This window comes from Columba livia, chromosome 2 (assembly GCF_036013475.1).
Source record: "Columba livia isolate bColLiv1 breed racing homer chromosome 2, bColLiv1.pat.W.v2, whole genome shotgun sequence".
NCBI classification, from domain to species: domain Eukaryota; kingdom Metazoa; phylum Chordata; class Aves; order Columbiformes; family Columbidae; genus Columba; species Columba livia.
In genome coordinates this window covers 160,830,997-160,850,521 of record NC_088603.1, presented here as the reverse complement: position 1 = coordinate 160,850,521, position 19,525 = coordinate 160,830,997, and the positions used below count along the sequence as shown (strand labels likewise).

The following is a 19,525-nucleotide window of genomic DNA, read 5'->3' as shown; positions in this document are numbered from 1 at the left end:
ACTGTGAAAACTTTTTAAATTACTATTTTTAACTGCTCTTCTGTATTTTCTTAAGCCTTGAACTTGCCACTCTTGGCAGGAGTCAGGGGGTGAGAGGTGACAGGAGGTCCTGAATACACAATAGTATTTGTATAATATATTTTTTTAAATTCTTATAGCAGTTAATACAATATGTGTATTTCTTCTGAAATATCTTTTCTGGTGCCCAGCCAAAGAAGGGAGATGCTGATGGCTGCTGGAATTTGCACAACCTCCTGTAATATAATAAAACAACTTCCAAGGCAGCTGGAGCCGTATTGGGGAGTTGTAGAGGATATAAAGCAGCTGCCATTTATTTCCTCCCCTTTTCAGGAGTTTTTGGGTGATTCAGGCAAGCTTTTTGGTACAAGAACATTGAGATAAGAGTGTATGAGCAAGGCTGATGGATGCTGTGTTTTTTCTGAGGTGGTGGTGGGGTGGCAACTTTATCCACTTGGTGTCACTCTCTCCCAGAGCACCCCAATATCTGGGGCAGAAAAAAGGAGTATTTAGGGGGCTTGGATGGTTTGGAACAGGTCACAAATCCAGATTAAGGGGAGATGCCAGGAATGGGGATGCCAGACAGGGATGCCCATGGGTGCCTGAATCTTTGGGTCAGGCTCTTGTGGGACATGATGTGGCAGGAAAAATGCAAGTATACAAATTTTTTTGGCAAAGTTTTTCCCCCTTATTTGAGGTACTGGAGCCTGGCACGGAGGCAAGAGACTGGTACAAGGCATTAACTCCGTTTACAGCAGTTTTGTCCCCAAAAAACACACTCAGGGACTACATTTCCCACAAGGCTGTGGTGCCCTGGCACGTGGGGAGTGCCAGAGTCTGGACTAGTTTGGACACAGTGGTGGCTTCTCATGGCCATGCCTTGGGCACCACCATGTCCCGGTGGGTAGCGGGGTGCTGGGACAGGATGTTCGGCGTGACTTGCACACCCAACCAGCCCCATCGTCCCCCTGGGTCATTGGTGGCATGTACCGGTGTCTCGCCTCCTCGCTGCTCGGCCGCAGGGTCCGTCACCCCCGGTTCACCCCTGTTTGCCTGCGGCAGGACTCAGGGGGCTGCGACAGGTGAGTGTGGGCAATGGGATGGGGGGATCGCATGGATTTGGGAGGAGATACAGAGCCCTTGCTGCATTCTGCAAGTCACGCTTGCGCCCGCCTGTCTCTCAAGTACTTTCAGCCAAGTTCTCTGTATCTTGTTAATTATTTTTTTTCTTTTATATATAAATGTTTATTTATATTTTTCCCTCTGTTTTCTTGGCACAATGCACATTTTGAAGCATTTAATTTATTCCACCCCGCTTCCCATGGGGAGGAGGAAGGTCAGAAATACTTCCGGGGCACTGCTGAGCGAGAAAATCGAGCTTTCTTTTTTCTTTTTCTTTTCATTTTTCTTTTCCTTTGTTCTTCTTCCCCCCAAGGGTTAAACCTTGCTGTCTTTTCACTTCAATCCTTGTTTTCCTGGAGCTGCTGGGGTTAATGGGCTGGTGCTGAGCTGCAGGGGTGCAGAATCCCCTGCCAGTCCCATGACCTGCTGTCAGCACCGCTCTTCCAGCGGAATTTTTCCTCTGCTCCTGACCTGGGTTATTTCTTTTAATGCTATTCTGATTTTTTAGGATGCCTGTTTTGCCTTTTTATTTATTTATTTATTTAAGTTAAAAGATATTCTTTTAACAGCTAAAGCTTGCAATGACTTTAAAATCCTGTTTGCTCTGGATGGGGGGGGAAGAGTTGCTTTAAGATGTTATTTGCATTAAAATCACAGGCATAAATATTCATGAATGTTACGTGCTGCCTGTTTCTGGCATATGCACATGAATCTCTGAACCTTTGGGGGTTGGTATGTTTGTTTGTTTGTTTAAATGTTTAATGCTGTTTAAAAGAAAAAGGAGGCAATGAGGGCTGTTGGAGAGGGAGCATTTTAGTGCTTTTAGCCCTTTCTGTGCGAAATGAACAGTTTTCATGGCTTGGCAGTGGGGTGTCTACTTGTGCACATGATTTTGTTTGACTGATCCACCCCTTTAGTCTCACCCCTTTGGTGTCCCTCTGTGTCACCGCACCAAGCATATCCCTTTCCTCAAGACACCTTTCCTTGGGTTGCATTGCAGCCTTTCTTTGAAAGAATGGGGAAACTGAGGCAGTAGCAGGGACAACAGGATTTCACATGAGTTTTGTGTTGACCGTCGCTGCTCAAAGCATCTTCCCAGGGTGAGCTTGGGAGGAGGTCCCAGACCCCAGGGTTGTAATGGTCTCATGGGTTCCTGTGCGTCTCTTCCAGGTGGGAAGAGGAGAAGAAAGAAGATGGAGTGAAGTGGACCCAGCTGGAGCACAGAGGACCCTACTTTGCCCCCCTCTACGAGCCACTGCCCGACGATGTGCAGTTTTATTATGATGGTATGTCCACCTTACAATGGGACCTGGGGCACATGGAGTTGTCCTACCTGGACAAAGAGCTGTAATCTTCTCTTGTATGGTTGGGGGGGGGGGGCGGGACGGGGCAGGGCAAGTATTGGAGACCACAAATGATTAAAGAGCTTAAATATCTTATTGGATAAAGACTGAACCCTGGGTTAAAGCTGGAGGGTTTTGCATCTGGTGGGAGTTATGGATTTACTGGAAAACTAATGAGCCTCTTATGGCTGCAGGAGACAGAGTGGTGGAGCTGGACCCTGAGTTCCTTGAGATGAAGCAATTCATGTCAATGCTGTTGCCTGAAGCCATAGAACAGTTTGGGTTGGAAGGAACATTCAAAGCTCATCCAGTGCCACCTCTGCCATGAGCAGGGACATCTTCACCAGCTCAGGTTACTCAGAGCCCCATCTAGCCTGCCCTGGGACATCTCCAGGGATGATTCACCCACCACCTCTCTGGCCAACCTGGGCCAGGCTCTCACCACCCTCAGGGGCAATAACTTCTTCCTCATATCCAGTCTGAATCTCATGTCTTTTGAGTTTAAAACCATCACCCCTTGTTCTGTCACAACAGGCCCTGCTAAAAAGTCTGTCCACATCTTTCTTATTGGCCATTTTAAGTACTGAAAGGCTGCAATAAGGTCTCCCTGGAGCCTTCTCTTCTTCAGGCTGGACAACCCCAACTCTCTCAGTGTGTCCTCCCAGCAGAGCTGTTCCAGCCTCAGATCACTTCTGTGGCTCCTCTGGCCCTTCTCCAACAGGTCCATGTCTGTCTTGTGCTGAGGACCCCAGAGCTGGACACAGTACTTCATGTGAAATCCTTGTGTATCTCTTCTGAAGATGGACTGGAGAGAAAAAACAAGTTTTTTTTTGTCATTAGGGTACATTCGGGGTTTGAGCTTTAAGTTAACTCATGCCTTGTTTCCCTGCAAGCTGGGAAAATTAGATTTTTGCTTTTGAGAACTGCAGTTTCCCTGTCCCATGGCCTCAGTGATGGACACACCACTTATACTCCAAGATGGAATAATGGAATAATTTTGCTTAGGAAAGACCCTCAAGTCCAACCACTAGCCAAAGTTGTTGAAGGGTTTGCCTGGGCTGCTCTGAGCTCTTTGGTCATGGCTCCTGGTGTTGTCCCCATAGTCACTGCACATCAACTTACAGCCACTTATTGCATCGATGAGGGGCTGAGTTTGACACGACAGATCCAGGTCTCTGCTCTCCCCCTTGGTTTCCTGCCATGCCTGCTGGGTTATCTTTTCCTCCCCGCTCTCAGCTTCATCCCTGGAGTGTTTTCTGACAGATCAAGGGAAGGAGTCATAGAATCGCTTCGTTTGGAAGAGACCCTCAAGATCATCAAGTCTAATCATAACCTAACCGAACTCTAGCACTAAACCATGTCCCCAAGGACCTCATCTAAACACCTTTTAAACACCTCCAGGGATGGTGGCGCCACCACTTCCATGGGAGCCTGTGAGGAGCAGCCTGAGGAGGCAACAAATACCTTGGAGCTTGACCAAAGGATGCTGGAGATGAGAAGAGACCACAGCCCCATGGAGTCTTGGTCCTCTTCAGCCCCCTCACTGGGGCTTTGTATACATTGTGGATTTATTTACAGTAGGAGAAAAAAGAGGCCAGTCTGGGGAAATGAGGTTTCTTGGCAAGTCACCAGAGGGCACTGCTGGGACATCCATCGGCCTGTAAGAGACTTTTTTTGGCCCTATGAGGGCCTTGGCAGTTGTATCAAGTCCTGCACAGGGTTTGGACCTTCTCTGTTGTTTCTGAGCAGTTGGAGACCTATCTGTGTTGGTTGCATCTAAGCTGGTGGCTTTGGCCTCAGATCTTGGGTGACGCTGGTTCATTTGCTAAAAGGTGTCACCATTCTTGGATAAAGAAGTGTTTATGAACAGGCAACCACCCCACATAGGAAGGGGACCATGGCTGAACTGGTGTATGTAAGTTGTTGTGGGGCTGCTATAAGGATGTGACCCACCATGCCCTATAGTTCAGGTGGAGGTCAGGAACCCCAGAAACCAAGGTGTCTGGTGCAGGTAGGATCACACCATCCCCTGGAGCTCTGCAGGATGATTTTTCTGCAGCTTGCCTAGAAAAGCTATTTAAAAGTATTGGCCTCCTTGGGAGAGCCAAGGTGTTCCTTGGGTTCACTAGACTTGATTGCTCTTGCCAAAGAGCTCAGAAGGGGATGGTGGTTTTGCCACCTCCTAGAAATAGTCAACCATGAGAGGCTCTTGCATCTATATCTCTTGCACAAATCTCAGCTTTGAGCTTCCCATGATTGCTCCATCTATGTGGGAAAGCCTTTGAGATGAAGCCTTTCCAAGTGTGTGGTCCTGGAAGTGATTGTGGTCAGAAAGCAAACTTTTCTGTGTTGTCCTGTGGACCCCTTAGTTTGGGATTCATCACAGCATTGTGGCTGCTGAAAGCCCTATGGCTCAATGACCTTAACATAAATCAGGATTTACGCTCTCCTGGAGATGATGATGAAGCGTGTGATCACAGATGGGCTGCAACAACATCCTGCTGTGCCTGGTGCTCTGGGTATTGATCTGCAGATGATGCTGTACCTAGTGCAGGAGGATGCTGCAGTCCCCCCAGTGTCTGTTCTTGCCCCATGTCCATGTTTTGGCACCATGATGAGCCTAGTAACATGTGGCTGTAGGTTTGGGTTGTCCACATAACTAAAGGTCCTCTGTCTTCCTAGGCAAACCCCTGAAGCTGAGCCTGGCCACGGAGGAAATTGCCACCTTCTATGCCAAAATGCTTGATCATGAATACACGACCAAGGAGATCTTCCAGAACAACTTCTTCAATGACTGGAGGAAGGTACTTTACCTGCAGGGGCTTCCTCACTGCCCATCCTCCATATTAAACTTTCAGCATTAAACCCTTCATCCTCAGGGAGACTATGGGCTATAGTGTGGGATGGGAGGGAATGAGGGGTTTTTTGTGGCTTACTTTTTTATTTATAATCATATAACTATGAGATTCTAAATTTCATGACTTATTTCCTTGCTCCTTGTGGGTTTTGGCTGGGCCTTGCTGTCTGCAGCATCCTGCAGTGCTTCATGTTGCCCCCTCAGAGTTTTAGTGATGTTACTAAAGAAAGCAAGTTTTAGGTCTTGCAAACAGCTCTGAGAGCTGCTTGGGGCATGTTTCCTGATGAAGGATTAACATCACGGTCCCACAGCACCATGGCTTAGTCCACAAGTGAAACTGAGACCCTTTACTGGGGCAAATTTACATGTTTCAGATATCTTTGTCGTGATTTCTTCAGCTCCTGCAAGCTGCTTGTGGACCTTTTGTTTCCCCAGCAGGGGCTGGAGGTTTCTCCACCCCAGAGCTGGCTGTGGGTGCAGGCTCAGGTGTCTATAGTCAGCTTGGCTTCCTGCCGTGGCAGCTTTGTCCATCCTTGGGTGGATGTGGCTGGGACAGGTGGGGTGGCAGCTTCCTTCTGATATTTTTCTGAAGACCTGACATGTAGATCTCTTTCCTTCTTTGTAAAGCAGAAGCACAGGCAGCAGCTCTGTGCAGATTTGATTTTTACTTCCTGGCTTTACCCAGCCCCTCTCATCTCTCACTCAGGAGATGACCTTGATGGAGCAGAAGATAATCACAGACCTGGACAAGTGTGACTTCAGTGAGATTCATAAGTATTTTGTGGACAAAAGTGAGGCACGGAAAGCACTCTCCAAAGAGGAGAAGCAGGTGAGGAATGTTTTCTATGATATCTGGGGCTGGCTGACATGTTTTTTGGGACCACCTTGGGGTATTTCAGCTCCTGTTTCTCTCCTTTCCTGGTGTTATGCCCTGACCTGGGACTTATTTGTCCTTTCGACTAACTCCATTTCTCCATGACCATCACACCCCTCTATCTGCAGAGGCTGAGTGTTTCATGGCTTTGTAGGGTACCAGTCATCCTTGGACCATGGTTTGGGGCCCTGCCCTGTCCAGAGGATGGTGGACCTTGCTAAGGGGCTGGTGACACACAGACTTTGCTCCATCAGTGTCTCCTGTGGGGACTGCATCACCATGAGGGTTTGCGAAGTGGGTGGAGAATGAGCCTTTTGTTGGGAATGGACTTGGGCCTATGCCCATATCTTTCTCCTTTGAACTCTACCTTTCCAGCCTTGCTTTTTCCTGGGAAAGGAGGGTAACAATAGGTAGGCAAGAGTCATGGGGTTTTGGTTTCATCCTGTGGGATGGTGCTCGTTTCAGAAACTGAAGGAAGAGGCAGACAAGATCCAGGAGGAGTACGGGTACTGCATCCTTGATGGGCACCGGGAGAAGATAGGCAACTTCAAAACTGAGCCACCGGGGCTGTTCCGTGGACGTGGTGACCACCCCAAAATGGGCATGCTGAAGAAGAGGATCATGCCAGAGGACGTTATCATCAACTGCAGCAAGTGAGTCTCCTTGGGAAGAGCTGAGCTTCCAAAAGCTGAGTTGCATTTGGGAGTGGGATAAACAGCACATCTTCTCTGTTTGGAGCTGTGGTGGTTTTTGTTTTCCCCTCCTACAATCACTGCTTTGTCCACCGTCAGGCTTGAGCTCACTGAAGACCTCGTATCGCCTCCTGTTCACCTCCAAATATCTGCTTTGCAGTTAGGTTTGAACTTTATTTCTCTGGGGATGTTCAGGGATGAGCAGGCAGGGAAGCTGCTCAGCAGTGACCATCTCTCACTGTTGCCTGCACTGTTCACCAAACATCAACTGCAAAAGCTGCAGTGCTCCTACAGTCTCCCTGAAGAAGGGACAGTTCTATAATTCTTGTTATGGAGTCACAGAATAGTTTGGGTTGGAAGGGGCATTCCAAGCTCATCCAGTCCAAGCCCTGCCATGAGCAGGGTCATCTTCACTCTGATTAGGTTGCTCAGAGCCTGGCCTGGGATGTCTCCAATGATGGGGCATCCACCACCGTGCTGGATGACCTGGGCTGATATTTTACTACCCTCGAGAGGCAGGTTCTTCCCCATCATTAAAAGTGAGAACATCATACCCAGACCCTCTGCTCAAAAACCAGGTGTCATCAGCCCGTATCTACCAAAGAGGTTGAATTTGAAGGGCTTACCAAAACCAGGACTGTCACAAAATCTTGACAGTCACAGGACAGGATGTTGCTGTCCCAGTCTGTCTAAAACATCTGTGCCTGTCTCCTTATCTGCAGTCTTTGTCCTTACCTCCATTTCCAGCAGCCATCCTTGCTCACAGAATCGTAGAATAGTTTGGGTTGGAAGGGACCTTCAAAGCTCATCCAGTCCCATGCCTGCCATGAGCAGGGACATCTTCACCCAGATCAGGTTTCTCAGAGCCCCATCCACTTCTCTGGGCAACCTGGGCTGGCGTTTCACCACCCTCAGTAGTGAAAATTTCTTCCTCATGTCTACCATTAATCTCTTCTCTTCTAATTTAATGCCATTGCCCCTTGTCCTGTCCTAACACGCTCTGCTAAAACTCTGTCCCTGTCTTCCTTATTTGCCCCTTTTAAGCACTGGAAGTCTGCAGTAAGTCCTTTGCTCCTCTTCCTAATAGGCCATTCCTCCTCATTTTATGGGTCCCCTGTGCTGTCTGGAAGTTGTCACCAGAGGGAGGAAAAGCAGTGTCTGGGTTAAGAGCTTTTGCCCTCTAAGCTATGAGTTGGACTGGCCTTAACCACCCACACGGACACCTTTTGGCCTTGATTCAAAACACCCCCCACCAACCCAGCAAGTTGTCCTGTTGTTCCCAGCATCTAAAGGATAAAGACCTGATCATGTTGTGGAGCAGTTTTGGGTGGGCCGTATGTTTTCTGCAAGTAATGCTGCAAAATGTTGACTATCCTTGGCTTACAGTAGAGCAGCAGTTGAGCTGATGACCTGTTTCTTCTTCATGATCTCAGGACTGTAATCCTGTTCTGCCCACAGGAACTCAAAGATCCCCAAGCCACCAGAAGGACACAAGTGGAAGGAAGTGCGCTTCGACAACACAGTTACCTGGCTGGCCTCGTGGACAGAAAACATCCAGAATACTTTAAAGTACATCATGCTGAACCCCAGCTCCAAGCTGAAGGTTGGAATGATGCTGCTGTTCAGGCAGAGCTGTTGCTTTTTGGACTACTGGCTTTTTGCCAGGTGGAAAGATCAGGGGAAAGCAAAGCAGAGATGTGGCATAGGAACTAAATGTGTTTTTCCCTGCCCCTAGCACCCCCTGGCAAAAAAAAAAAAAAAAAAAAAAAAGGGGGTACACTAAATTAGTGGGTGTTCTATTGGGTGATGAGGGAAAATAGACAGAAATGGGAAGCAGCTGTGGGACGTGGGGAGATCAGCCTGGAGAACAGGAGGCTGAGGGGAGACCTTCCTGCTCTTTACAACTGCCTGAAAGGAGTTTGTAATGAGGGGAGTTCAGTCTGTTCTCCTGAGTAGCAAGTGATAGGATGAGAGGAAATGGCCTCAAGTTGTGCCAGAGGAGGTTTAGATTGGATGTTAAGAAAAATGTCTTCATAGAAAGGGTTGTCAAGCATTGGAACAGGCTGCCCAGGGCAGTGGTGGAGTCACTGTCCCTGGAGGGGTTGAACAGATGTGGAGATGAGGTTCTTAGGAACATGGGTTAGTGCCAGTGTTGGGTTACCAGTTGGACTCAATGATCTTGAGGGCCTTTTCCAACTAAAATGGCTCTGTGATTGTTAAGCATCAAGCCTGTTCCAGGGAAAGGATTTGTGCATGGCAGAGCCATCCATCTGTTGTGCTGCTCCTCTGTGTCCAGGGAAGGATGTCAAGAGCCAGACAAGGGCTGAGAGGGTTGACAAGGACCTGAGTCTATGGGGTTAAATTCATTTATGCCAGTAAACAAAGGCTAGGGAGAGCTGGGATCACCATCTGTAGTGCCATGAGGGAGGGAGTGAACATGGTGGGGAGGGAAAGGTGATTTAAGGCTATTTTCAGTCCTCAAATTAAATAAGGGAACTGTACAAGTTGGGCACAACTGAGCAAGTGCTTTGTGTCAGTCCATGTTCGTGGTGTCAAGGCAGCAGAGTGGCCATGGCCATACGGTGCTTGACCACTTGCTGTGTGCTGGCTCCTACCTGGTGGAGAACATCTGCAGACTGTGAGCAGCACAGAATTGGCCAGGTCCAAGGTCCAGCATAGCCAGCAGAGGGCACAGAAAACCTAGATGAGCTGTTTCTGCTCTGATTTTTTTTTTTTTTTTTTTTTCCGCTTGGATTTTTCTCAAGAAACCACTGTGATTTATTGGGTATTTAGATGCTTGAGGTGTTCCCAGAACATGGTCTGACTGGTAGGGGCAGAAGGCAGATGAGACAGTGAGCCTTGGCCTCTTTTTTTCCAGGGGGAGAAAGACTGGCATAAGTATGAGGTAGCCCGACGCTTAAAGGATGTTGTCCAGAAAATCCGTGCTCAGTACCGAGCTGATTGGAAGTCGAAGGAGATGAAGAACCGACAAAGGGCAGTGGCCCTGTACTTCATTGATAAGGTATCTACACCCTCACCTTGGCCTCAAGGTTCCCCTTGTGGAGGTTGGGATTTAGCTTACGTGACCCACACCACCCTGTGTATTTTTTGGTGTCTGCTGGTTGTACAAGCCAGGGTTGCTCCCCATGTGGCATCTGGCAATGGTCATGGAGAATGGTGACTCCTTCTATCTGCTGATGCTTGTATGAGGATGCAGTTGTGTGGCAGTGCGGGGGCTGTGCTGTCCTTCCTGGACTTTACCTGCATGTGTGTCTCTGCATGATGGCAAAGGCCCCACTGGAGAGCTAGATAACTTTATTCTGGGGGGATATTTTAGGATTTCTTAAAGCAGGGAAATAACCTCTTGCTGGAGGCAGTCACTGCTTGGTTTCCACGAGGGTCCCAGCAACAATTTAGATGAGGCACTGTCCTGAGAAAGATTCCCCTGTGCATCCCTTGGTGTTATAACTGTTATAACCAAGGGAACTAGACAAGCTTGAGAAGTGGGCCTGTGTGAATCTCAGGAGGTTCAACAAGGCCAAGCATGTGGTTTAGGGCAATCACCAGTATCAATACAGGCTGGGGAATGAAAGGATTGAGAGCAGCCCTGTGGTGAAGGACCTGTGGGGGTACTGGTGAATGAAAGACTGGACATGAGCCGGCAACATGCACTTGCAGCCCAGAAAGCCAGTTGTATTTTGGGCTGCATCAAAAGGACCATGGCCAGCAGGTCAAGGGAGGTGATTATGCCCCTCTGCCCCTCTCTGGTGAGACCCCCGCTGCAGTGCTGGTCCAGCTCTGGGGTCCTCAGCACAGGATGGACATGGACCTGCTGGAGAGAGGCCAGAGGAGCCACAGAAATGATCCAAGACTGGAACAGCTCTGCTGGGAGGACAGGCTGAGAGAGTTCAGGTGTTCAGCCTGCAGAAGGCTCTGCTGAAGGGGCCAACAAGAAAGTTGGGGATGGACTTTTTAGTAGAGCCTGTTGCAATAGGACAAGGAGTGATGGTTTTAAACTAAAAAAGGGGAGATTCAGGCTAGACATCAGGAATAAATTGTTGCCCCTGAGGGTGGTGAAACCCTGGCCCAGGTTGCCCAGAGAGGTGGTGGATGAACCATCCCTGGAGACATCCCAGGCCAGGCTGGACAGGGCTCTGAGCAACTTGATCTGAGTGAAGATGTCCGGGCTCATGGCAGGGGTTGGATTAGATGAACTTTGACAGTGCCTTCTGACTCAAACTATTCTATGATTATGTTGGACTGGGATGGATTAATTTTCTCCTTCCAGCTGGCCCTGCGAGCTGGCAATGAGAAGGAGGAAGGGGAGACCGCGGACACAGTTGGCTGCTGCTCGCTGCGTGTGGAGCACATCAAACTGCACCGGGAGTTGGATGGGCAGGAGCACGTCGTGGAGTTCGACTTCCTTGGGAAAGACTCTATCCGTTACTACAACAAAGTGTCTGTGGAGAAGCCGGTGAGTGGGAAAGAAATGGAGGCAGTGGCCAGCATGGCAATGGGGTGTAGGGTTAGTTAGGTTGCTTGGTTCACTCTATGGTTATCAGCCCCAAATCTGCATTTGAAATCCATTGCAAAGATGCCTCCTCTGCTTAAACACTATGATGACAGCATGTTTGTGAGATGAAATGGTGCTGGGTGATGAGGACACACATGCTGAGATAATGTTTTCAAGGTTGTCTGACTCAGTGAACCGTGAGAGAGAAGTCCTGTCTCCTTCTGGAGCATCCTCAGTTGACTAGTGGGCATTAGTACTTGAACTGTCCTCATTGATATTTTATTTTTTGCTTTGCCCATGGGATAGATTATTTTAATTGTGGTTTTTGGGAAACTGGAGTGCCAGGGATATCAGATTTAAACTGAAAGAAGGGAGATTCAGGATATGCATGAAGAAGACATCTTTTTACAAAAGTACTGGCCTGGAGAGGTGGTAGATGCCCCATCCCTGGTGACATTCAAGTCCAGGCTGGATGGGTCCCTTCCAACCCAAACTCTTCTGTTATCCCATGAAGTTGAGAAGGCTGGTGTGGTAGGATGTGTACTGCACCAGTCTGAGTCAGAGTCTGTCTGAATGAAAAGGTAGATCGAAATGAGGGAGATGTCTGAGACCAATTTTCTCCTTGTCTCTGATCAGAGCTGTCCTTTCTTCCTCTTTAGGTGTTCAAGAACCTGAAGATGTTCATGAAAAACAAGGATCCAGCAGATGACCTCTTTGACCAGCTCAGTGTGAGTTGTCACCTCTAAGCTTTTGAAATGGCACTGGTGGCCCAGAGGGAGTAGAAGATAACCCATGACAGCCCCATCCAGCATGCAGGTTGCCAGGCTGTGGTGCTACATCAGTGTCATCTCTTACCCTGGTTTTAATGTCTCCACAGACACCACTGTAACTGTTTCAACACCCTCTTGGGATGATGTGATTTTTTTAATTGTATTTTTATTTTCCATCCTCTTTCTGCACTGGTAGCATCTCTGCTTCTCTGAATGCAGGCTTGGCTGCCTGCCTGCACCCACAAGTAGCCCATGTCCCTGCTAAGGAGGTGGCTTTCTGCTCCTTCCCTCCTCTAACTCATCTGCTTGGGCTTTCTTTAGCCTGGAAAGGCCTGCCCAGACACATGTTGCTCAGGGCATTTCTAGGGGTGTCAAACCTTGGCTGTTCAATGCTTTTGCACCTTGCTGGGGCTCAGCAGAAGTATGAGAGGCTGCCAAAGCACAGAGCTGTTGGAGAAATGTGCTGCAGCTTTTCTTCCAGAGCTACTTCCCTGCAAAAACCTCCTTCCTCCTCTACCTCAGGATGGAATATGGGGTGCTGCCACCTATGTTCCCCTTCTGCTCACATCCCTTACAAAGCCCCTTGCCCGTCTTTCCTCTGAAGAGCCTGCTTCTCTCTGGTTATATAGGATTTATCTGTGATAAGCTTTCTTGGTACAAATAAGCCTTCATCCAAACCCCAGATGACTCCTCTTTGCATCTCCTGTTTCCAGCCCAACTGAAGCCCCAGATATGATATTGGATGCCCGCCCTCTTGAACATAGATGGGCAGAAATTGTTGACTTCCAGATAATTTATTTGTGGGTTTAGGTGGAATTTGTACCAGTTCTTGGTAGACGAGAGCCTTAGCCCTCAAGTAGATCTGCAAGCTACAGGAGACTTAATACCTAATTAAATTGCTTAGGCAGAAGGTGATTGTCTGAAAAGCAAGTGATTTATTGTCCTGGCTTCTGCTGCTTCTCTTCCTTCCTTCTCCCTACTTTGTAATTTCTTCCTTCTACCAGACATGCATCTTGAACAAACACCTCCAGAAACTGATGGATGGTTTGACTGCCAAAGTGTTCAGGACCTACAATGCCTCCATCACCCTGCAGGAGCAGCTCAAAGCGCTCACTAACCGTGAGTTACTAAGACTGGTATCAGCAGCTGCATTGTGTGGCCAGTGAGCTCAGAGATGTCCATCCATTGCCTTGGGGTCCCTAGAACTACCTGCTCCTCCTTGGCAGGTTGTGCACCAAGTTGTAGGATGGGATGTAACTTATGGGGGCGTGCAGCATGTTGGGAACCATGCCTAGTGAAAAACCATTACCTGCTCAGCAACACCTTGGCCAATTAATAGCCAAGATGTATTTTTTTTTTCCTTCCTTTGTTTTGCTGGTGGTCACATTATTTTTGATGGCCTTGGGTACCTAAGTGATAAAGCACAGTATCAAATTCAGTGATGCTTAAGTGTCCTTCACCAGTTTCAACAACCAGTACTGATCTCCCCTGAGAAAGGGTGGGAAAGGCAAACAAATCAGAGGAGCCTGGGCCTGTTGCAATAGAACAAAGGGTGATGGTTTTAAACTAAAAGAGGGGAGATTCAGGGCAGACATTAGGAAGAAATTTTTTATAATGAAGATGGTAAAACACTATCCCAGGTTGGCCAGAGAGGTAGTAGATGCCCCATCCCTGGAGATATCCCAGACTAGGCTGAACGGGGCTCTGAGCAACCTGATCTGGGTGAAGATGTCCCTGCTCATGGCAGGGGTGGCACTGGATGAGCTCTGAAGGTCCCTTCCAACCCAAACTATTCCGTGATTCTCCAACTCCTAGAAAAGAGTCAAATACTGATTCTTCAGTTTATTTCTAGCTGACGACAATGTTGCTGGAAAGCTGCTCTCCTACAACCGAGCTAACAGAGCTGTGGCCATCCTGTGCAACCATCAGAGGTCTATACCAAAAACTTTTGAGAAGTCAATGCAAAACCTCCAGGCCAAGGTAAGACAGTCCAAACTGAGAGCCCCCACACCTTATCTCACCTCTGATATTCTTCTTTTTTTGAGTGGGAAGAGGGAGGGTGAATAACCTGATGCCTGAAGATGTGACGTTAATCAAGCATGACAGGGAGTGAGCCAGGAAGAGTGGCTTTTTTAATCAGTGCAGAGACATCAGCAACCCAAGGGTGGAGAGATATGGGGTAGGCTCAAATGCTGAATGAAGCACACTTGGCAAAGAAGTTCTTTTTACATCACTTGGTGTCTTAAAACCAAGCTGGGTGCCTTTTGTGTTGGCACAGTTGGCTCAGGACCAGGGAAATTGGTTTTCTCATCTGGCTGTTTGCAAGAGGACCATCTGAAATGTCATGAGTCTGCAATGCAAATACATCAGACTGTCACTTTTAATTGTCCTCACCTTTTGTTCATGCTCTGCTGGTGAGCTTGGACTTTGCAGAGGACTCCAGCACTGTCACGAGCCAGCAGTTCCACAAGATAAACAAATAAGAGCTTCAAGTGTTTCTGGCGTCTATGCTGTAAGGATTTTGTTAGCAAGATGCTAAGAAATGCTTGAGCTCCAGTAAATGCTGCAGGGGCAAGTTATTTGCTCTAGGGTCAGGCTAGTGAGAAATTGAGGAGCAATGTGGCAAAGGGAAAGAGGGAGGCAGCTGAAGCCCTCAAGGAGGACAGGACCATGTGCTCACTTTGTATGTACCTTCACAGATTGATGCCAAAAAGCAACAGGTGGAGGAAGCCAAGCAAGAGCTAAAAAATGCTGAAGATGAGTTCAAAGACACAAAAGATGATAAAGCAAAAGCGTGAGTGACTCTTCTTACAATCCCCTTTTGCGGAGGCATCTCTGTGCAGATGGGGGTGGTGCAGTCTGATACCCTCCATGCAGCTCATCAGAACTGACATGTCATGATATTAGAGGGTTGAGAGAAGGGAACAGCACTGGTGAGGGGTCTGGAGCACAAGTGTGATGAGAAGCAGCTGAGGGACCTGGGGGGTTCAGCTTGGAGAACAGGAGCTGAGGGGAGACCTTCTGATCTCTGAACTGCCTGAAAGGAGGTTGTAGTACGGACAGTGCTGGTCTCTTCTTCCAAGTAACAGGAAGAGAGGAAACTGCCTCAAGTTTCACCAGGGAAATTTAGATTGGATATTGGGAAAAATATCTTCCTGGAAAGGGTTGTTGGGCCTTGGAACAGGCTGCCCAGGGCAGTGGTGGAGTCACCATCTGTGGAGTTGCTTAAAAGCCCTCTAGATGAGGTTCTTAAGGACATGGTTTAGTGCCAGTGTTAGGTTAACGGTTGTACTTGATGATGTTGAGGGTCTCTTCCAACCAAAATGATTCTATCCTTGTTGGATATCAGGTGCCTGCTGTCCCATGGCAGCCTGGCTGGATGATGGAGGTCTTATGGACTGTTCTTCCAAGAGCAGCATTACGAAGAGCTCCTTCAGGGGCATTTCTTTGTGATAGGACACCTCGCTGAATACTGAGACTTCAAGTCAAGCTGCTGGCTTTGAATTGTCCTATAAATGCCGTGATGATAAGGATACTGAGCTTGATGTCAGAGCTGGGGATACACAGGTTGACCTTGATACTTCCTTTTCTTGTGGAACACTTGAGTGGTGGGTTGTAAGCTGTCTGATCTCTGCAGTAGTCAGTGCATAGAGTCTGTCCAAATTTTATAGAATCATAGAGCAGTTTGAGTTGGAAGGGACCTTCAAAGCTCATCCAGTACAACCCCTGCCATCAGCCTGAACATCTTCACCCAGATCAGGTTGCTCAGAGCCCTGTCCAACCTGGCCTGGAATGTCTCCCGGGATGGGGCATCCACCACCTCTCTGGGCAACCTGGGCCAGGCTCTCACCACCCTCAGATTTTCCCCCCCGCTTCCCAGAGCCCACATGTGACTTGGTCCCCAGAAACAGAAGACTGGAGGAGAGAAACAAGGCTTGTGTTTTAGTTTTTATTGTGGGGTTTCACTTTTCTGCTCATGCATTGTGTTGGTGAGATGCTGAGCTGGTTGTTAGAGATGGTGGTTGCTCATGGAGCCTGGATTTGAGGATGTGGTCTTTGGGTTCTGGCTTTTGTACTTATCCCGCTTTGGTAAAAATAATTCTATTTTAAAAACAGTCTTATGAGGTCAGTGTACTTGGGGAAATGGGTTAATGCTGGATGGCATCCTCCACTTTGCCATTCTGCAGTATTTCTAGGCTCAAGCCTTATTGGACTTAAGGTGAGTGTAGAGGCTGCTGTAGGCTGGAGCTTGTTGGCTTCCCATTGTGCTCCCAGGCAGCAGTGGACTAGAACTGCTCTGTATCTCACCTCTGTTTGATTCTTCCCCTTTAACATACTGTCTGTGTTGCTCTTTCTCTGCCCTCAGCAATGTGGAGAAGAAAAAGAAGCTGTTGAAGCGGCTGGAAGAGCAGCTGGCCAAGTTGAACGTCCAAGCCACGGACAAGGAGGAGAACAAGCAGATCGCTCTGGGCACGTCCAAGCTGAATTACCTGGACCCCAGGATTAGTATAGCTTGGTAAGTCTTGAGCACGCTATGGGGCAGATTTTCCTCTAGATATGTGCAGATCACCTAACCCTGCCTGGGGGAGGGGATAAACATGTCTGAGCCTTTGATGGGAAGGAATAAAATTTATCTGGCCAGAGAAACCTGCCTAAGCCCTGGAGATATTGGGGCAGGCAAGCAAAGTCCAAAGGTGATGCTTCCCTTTCTGCAAATAGCCATTTGCAGAATGTCCCTTCTGAGTTCAGGGCAAGAAGGGGTTGTTTTGTGCCCCTAGCAATAAAAATCTGGAAAGGTGATTTCCTAAGGAGCTTTGGCTTAAGGATAAAAGATGTTGGACACTGAGCAGAGAGGACATCTGTGGTGGGAGTGGAGTGGGATGGGTCACACATCCCCACTGCTGTCTTGTGGTCTGTACAGGTGCAAGAAGTTTGGTGTGCCCATTGAGAAGATCTACAACAAGACGCAGAGGGAGAAGTTTGCCTGGGCAATCGACATGGCTGATGAGGACTTTGAATTCTGAGCCATTTCACGTTGCGTCGTGCTCGTTTGGTGCTGTTGCAAAGCTTTATTTATGTGCTGTTGCAGGAGCGGGGCTGGCAGGTTGTGTAATGAAAAAGTTTGATATAGGTATTTTGTGCCTTTTCTTGTATACAAAAGAAAACACCAATTTATTGTTTGGGTTTTTTTTGGTTGAAACAGGTATTGCTGATTTGTGACACTCATCCTGACTGCAGTGACTTTCATGTGAACTTTTAATTCCTCTTCAGATTTGCCAAGTGCTTTGGATCTTTTCTTTCCTCCTCCTGGAGGCTGGGAAAGAAGATTGAATGAAAGCCTTAATTGTGCTGATAAAATGAGATTAGATCTAATCCTATCTCCTTGATGCAGTGGAGCTGTTCTGCCCTTTTCTGACTCTCTGAATTGGCCTGATGGAGAAACATGAGGCAATGACAGCACCGAAACAGGCAGCTGTGGCATAAGATCTGGGATTGGGTCAGGGGTAGTCAAAATGGAAAAAAATAACGTTGTGGGAGAGGGTAACTGTCATGGCATGAGAAGGAGGAGAGGGGAAGATGCTGGAATAAAACAGGTTTCACATTGGAGGGATGAAATTCACCTTGACATGAGCAAAGTGTACTTTAATCACTCCTATGTGGTTAAACCTTGGTCTGGGAGAGGACATCTTTCTTTCTTTCCTCTGCTTGCTTCGTTTGGCTCTGGCCCAGCTCACTGTGTCTGCAGTTAAACTGTCCAACTATGGATTTCAGCAATGGGAGAGGATGAGGTTGGACCAGGTTCCCGTGGGATGTGACGGTGCAGTGGTACCAACCTCGCTGGAGCTGTGCCTGTGTTTGGATCACAGCTTGTTCACCAGGCTGCATCCTCCCCTTTTCATTCCTGCTGGGCATGGAGCAGGTAGGGACTGATAGCATTAAACTGTTGGTGCTTGCTGCCTAATTGGCTGCTTTTCAGAGGAAAAAAAACCCCAAATATCAGCATCTACCTGGCATGAGTTAGCTACATGCCAGAGAATCTCAGGTGTAAACAAGCTGTTGCTTTGGCAGAAAAGCCTTTTGTCATCTCAGGGCTGATGTTCAGGTCGCTACAGTCCAAAGCTCTCGGTGCTTCCCACGTGTTCATTTACAACCACTTGCTCTTTGTGTTTAAACTTGCTGTTTTGGTTGGAAATCAGGGACTTGAAATGCATTTCATTAAAAGTAGAAGTGATTTTTTTTTTTTCTGAGTATTGGTGACTGGAGGCCGTTTTATAACCCATCCAAGGTGCGGTTCTGCTGTGAGCTGCTGTGCAGAGATCCGAGCCAGGGCTCAATCTCTATTATGGGGTCTGTGTGTGCTCAGTTGTCTGCACAGATCAGGCTTGATAGGAAATCCTTTGCCTTGAAGCAAAGAGTCTGCCTGCAGATCTCAAAAACCATTTGTGCTTGGTCCCTAAGGACCCATATACAAAACTGGGCCACCAAAATTGAATTGCTGCATGATAGCAGAGTTGTGACAAATATAAAGCAAAAACATGTGGATGAAGCCAAAGCTGTTTTATCTCTCATCTGCACTGGGGTGTGCTCCATCACTTGGCTGAGATGTGACAGCTTGTGAAGCTCCAACTTGTTCATCTCTCCAAGCCCAAGAGCTCACATCAGTTTTAACAAGGCAACTAACTTCTAAAATGGGGATTTAAATAAAACTGAATGGTGGCAAGGTTTACTTTTCTGTCAAAAGCAGACCAGTTATCAGCTGCACAAGAAACAAGCTGCCAAGCATGTATTGACCCCCATGTTGGATTTGTACCTGTGAAACAAGAGGTAACCAGTTTGGTCCCAATGGATGGAGGTGTTTTTCTGCCCACCTTGCTAAATGCTTTCTGGCTTTTGAAAGAGGTTAAAGCAAATATTCACCACTAACTGTAGTAGAGATTAGTTCCATCTTGAGCAAAGGAACAATTCTAGCCAAGCCCTTAGTGAAACAGTGCTCCTGTTTCCCAGAAGGACAAAAAATAGAGAGCAAAATGCAAATGGATGAGCACTGCGGATTTCCATTGAACCAATAGATTTTTAAGTATTTCCTAGAGGAAAATGTCTGTCAAGCACCATGTGAGAGAAAGGAGCTGCATTAGTAAGAGCAGCTGCAGCAGTTGGAACAGCTACTGGGGGAGCTGTGGAAAAATCACCCTGGAAAGCAAATCCTATTACATTTTTTTAGGAAAATTAGTAACTTGGTCCTTGGCCTCTCGTCCAGTAGGTTCCTGTCAGTGCTGTGGGTTAGTGAGGTGGAAAGGCTGGGTAATTGCTGTGCCACATGGTCCTGTCCATCTTC

The 19,525-nt window shown here is 47.7% G+C and overlaps 2 protein-coding genes across 6 annotated transcripts in view; both read left to right on the top strand.

Annotated features, from left to right (window-relative positions):
- Nucleotides 1-804: 804 nt before the first annotated feature.
- TOP1MT (DNA topoisomerase I mitochondrial) lies at nt 805-18,440 on the top strand. Of its 4 annotated transcripts, none has more exons than XM_005504251.3 (14): nt 805-1,100; nt 2,311-2,426; nt 5,166-5,287; nt 6,047-6,169; nt 6,680-6,867; nt 8,365-8,509; nt 9,785-9,928; nt 11,195-11,380; nt 12,079-12,147; nt 13,194-13,308; nt 14,042-14,169; nt 14,889-14,983; nt 16,556-16,705; nt 17,111-18,440. In XM_005504251.3, exons 1-14 carry the CDS (start codon nt 1,003-1,005, stop codon nt 17,211-17,213), a joined length of 1,782 nt encoding a protein of 593 aa, XP_005504308.2. In that variant the 5' UTR covers nt 805-1,002; the 3' UTR covers nt 17,214-18,440. The 4 variants fall into 4 exon arrangements, with proteins under 4 accessions (XP_005504308.2, XP_064910668.1, XP_064910671.1 ...); XM_065054596.1 differs by lacking the exon at nt 805-1,100 and adding an exon at nt 1,352-1,868; XM_065054599.1 differs by lacking the exon at nt 805-1,100 and adding an exon at nt 1,355-1,615.
- LOC102083788 (lymphocyte antigen 6 family member E) overlaps nt 17,970-19,525 on the top strand; it is a 20,657-nt gene continuing 19,101 nt past the window's right edge. For both annotated transcript variants that reach the window (XM_065054602.1, XM_065054603.1), the window contains exon 1: nt 17,970-18,109. In XM_065054602.1, the coding sequence (XP_064910674.1) occupies nt 18,101-18,109 (9 nt within the window). In that variant the 5' untranslated portion in view covers nt 17,970-18,100. The remainder of the gene's footprint in view (nt 18,110-19,525) is intronic.

Coding starts and splice junctions, on each gene's coding strand:
- TOP1MT (XM_005504251.3), top strand. CDS start 1,003: ATGTACCGGTGTCTCGCCTCCTCGCTGCTCGGCCGCAGGGTCCGTCAC. Junction 8,510..9,784: donor ACCCCAGCTCCAAGCTGAAG/GTTGGAATGATG, acceptor CTTTTTTTCCAG/GGGGAGAAAGACTGGCATAA. Junction 14,170..14,888: donor TGCAAAACCTCCAGGCCAAG/GTAAGACAGTCC, acceptor GTACCTTCACAG/ATTGATGCCAAAAAGCAACA.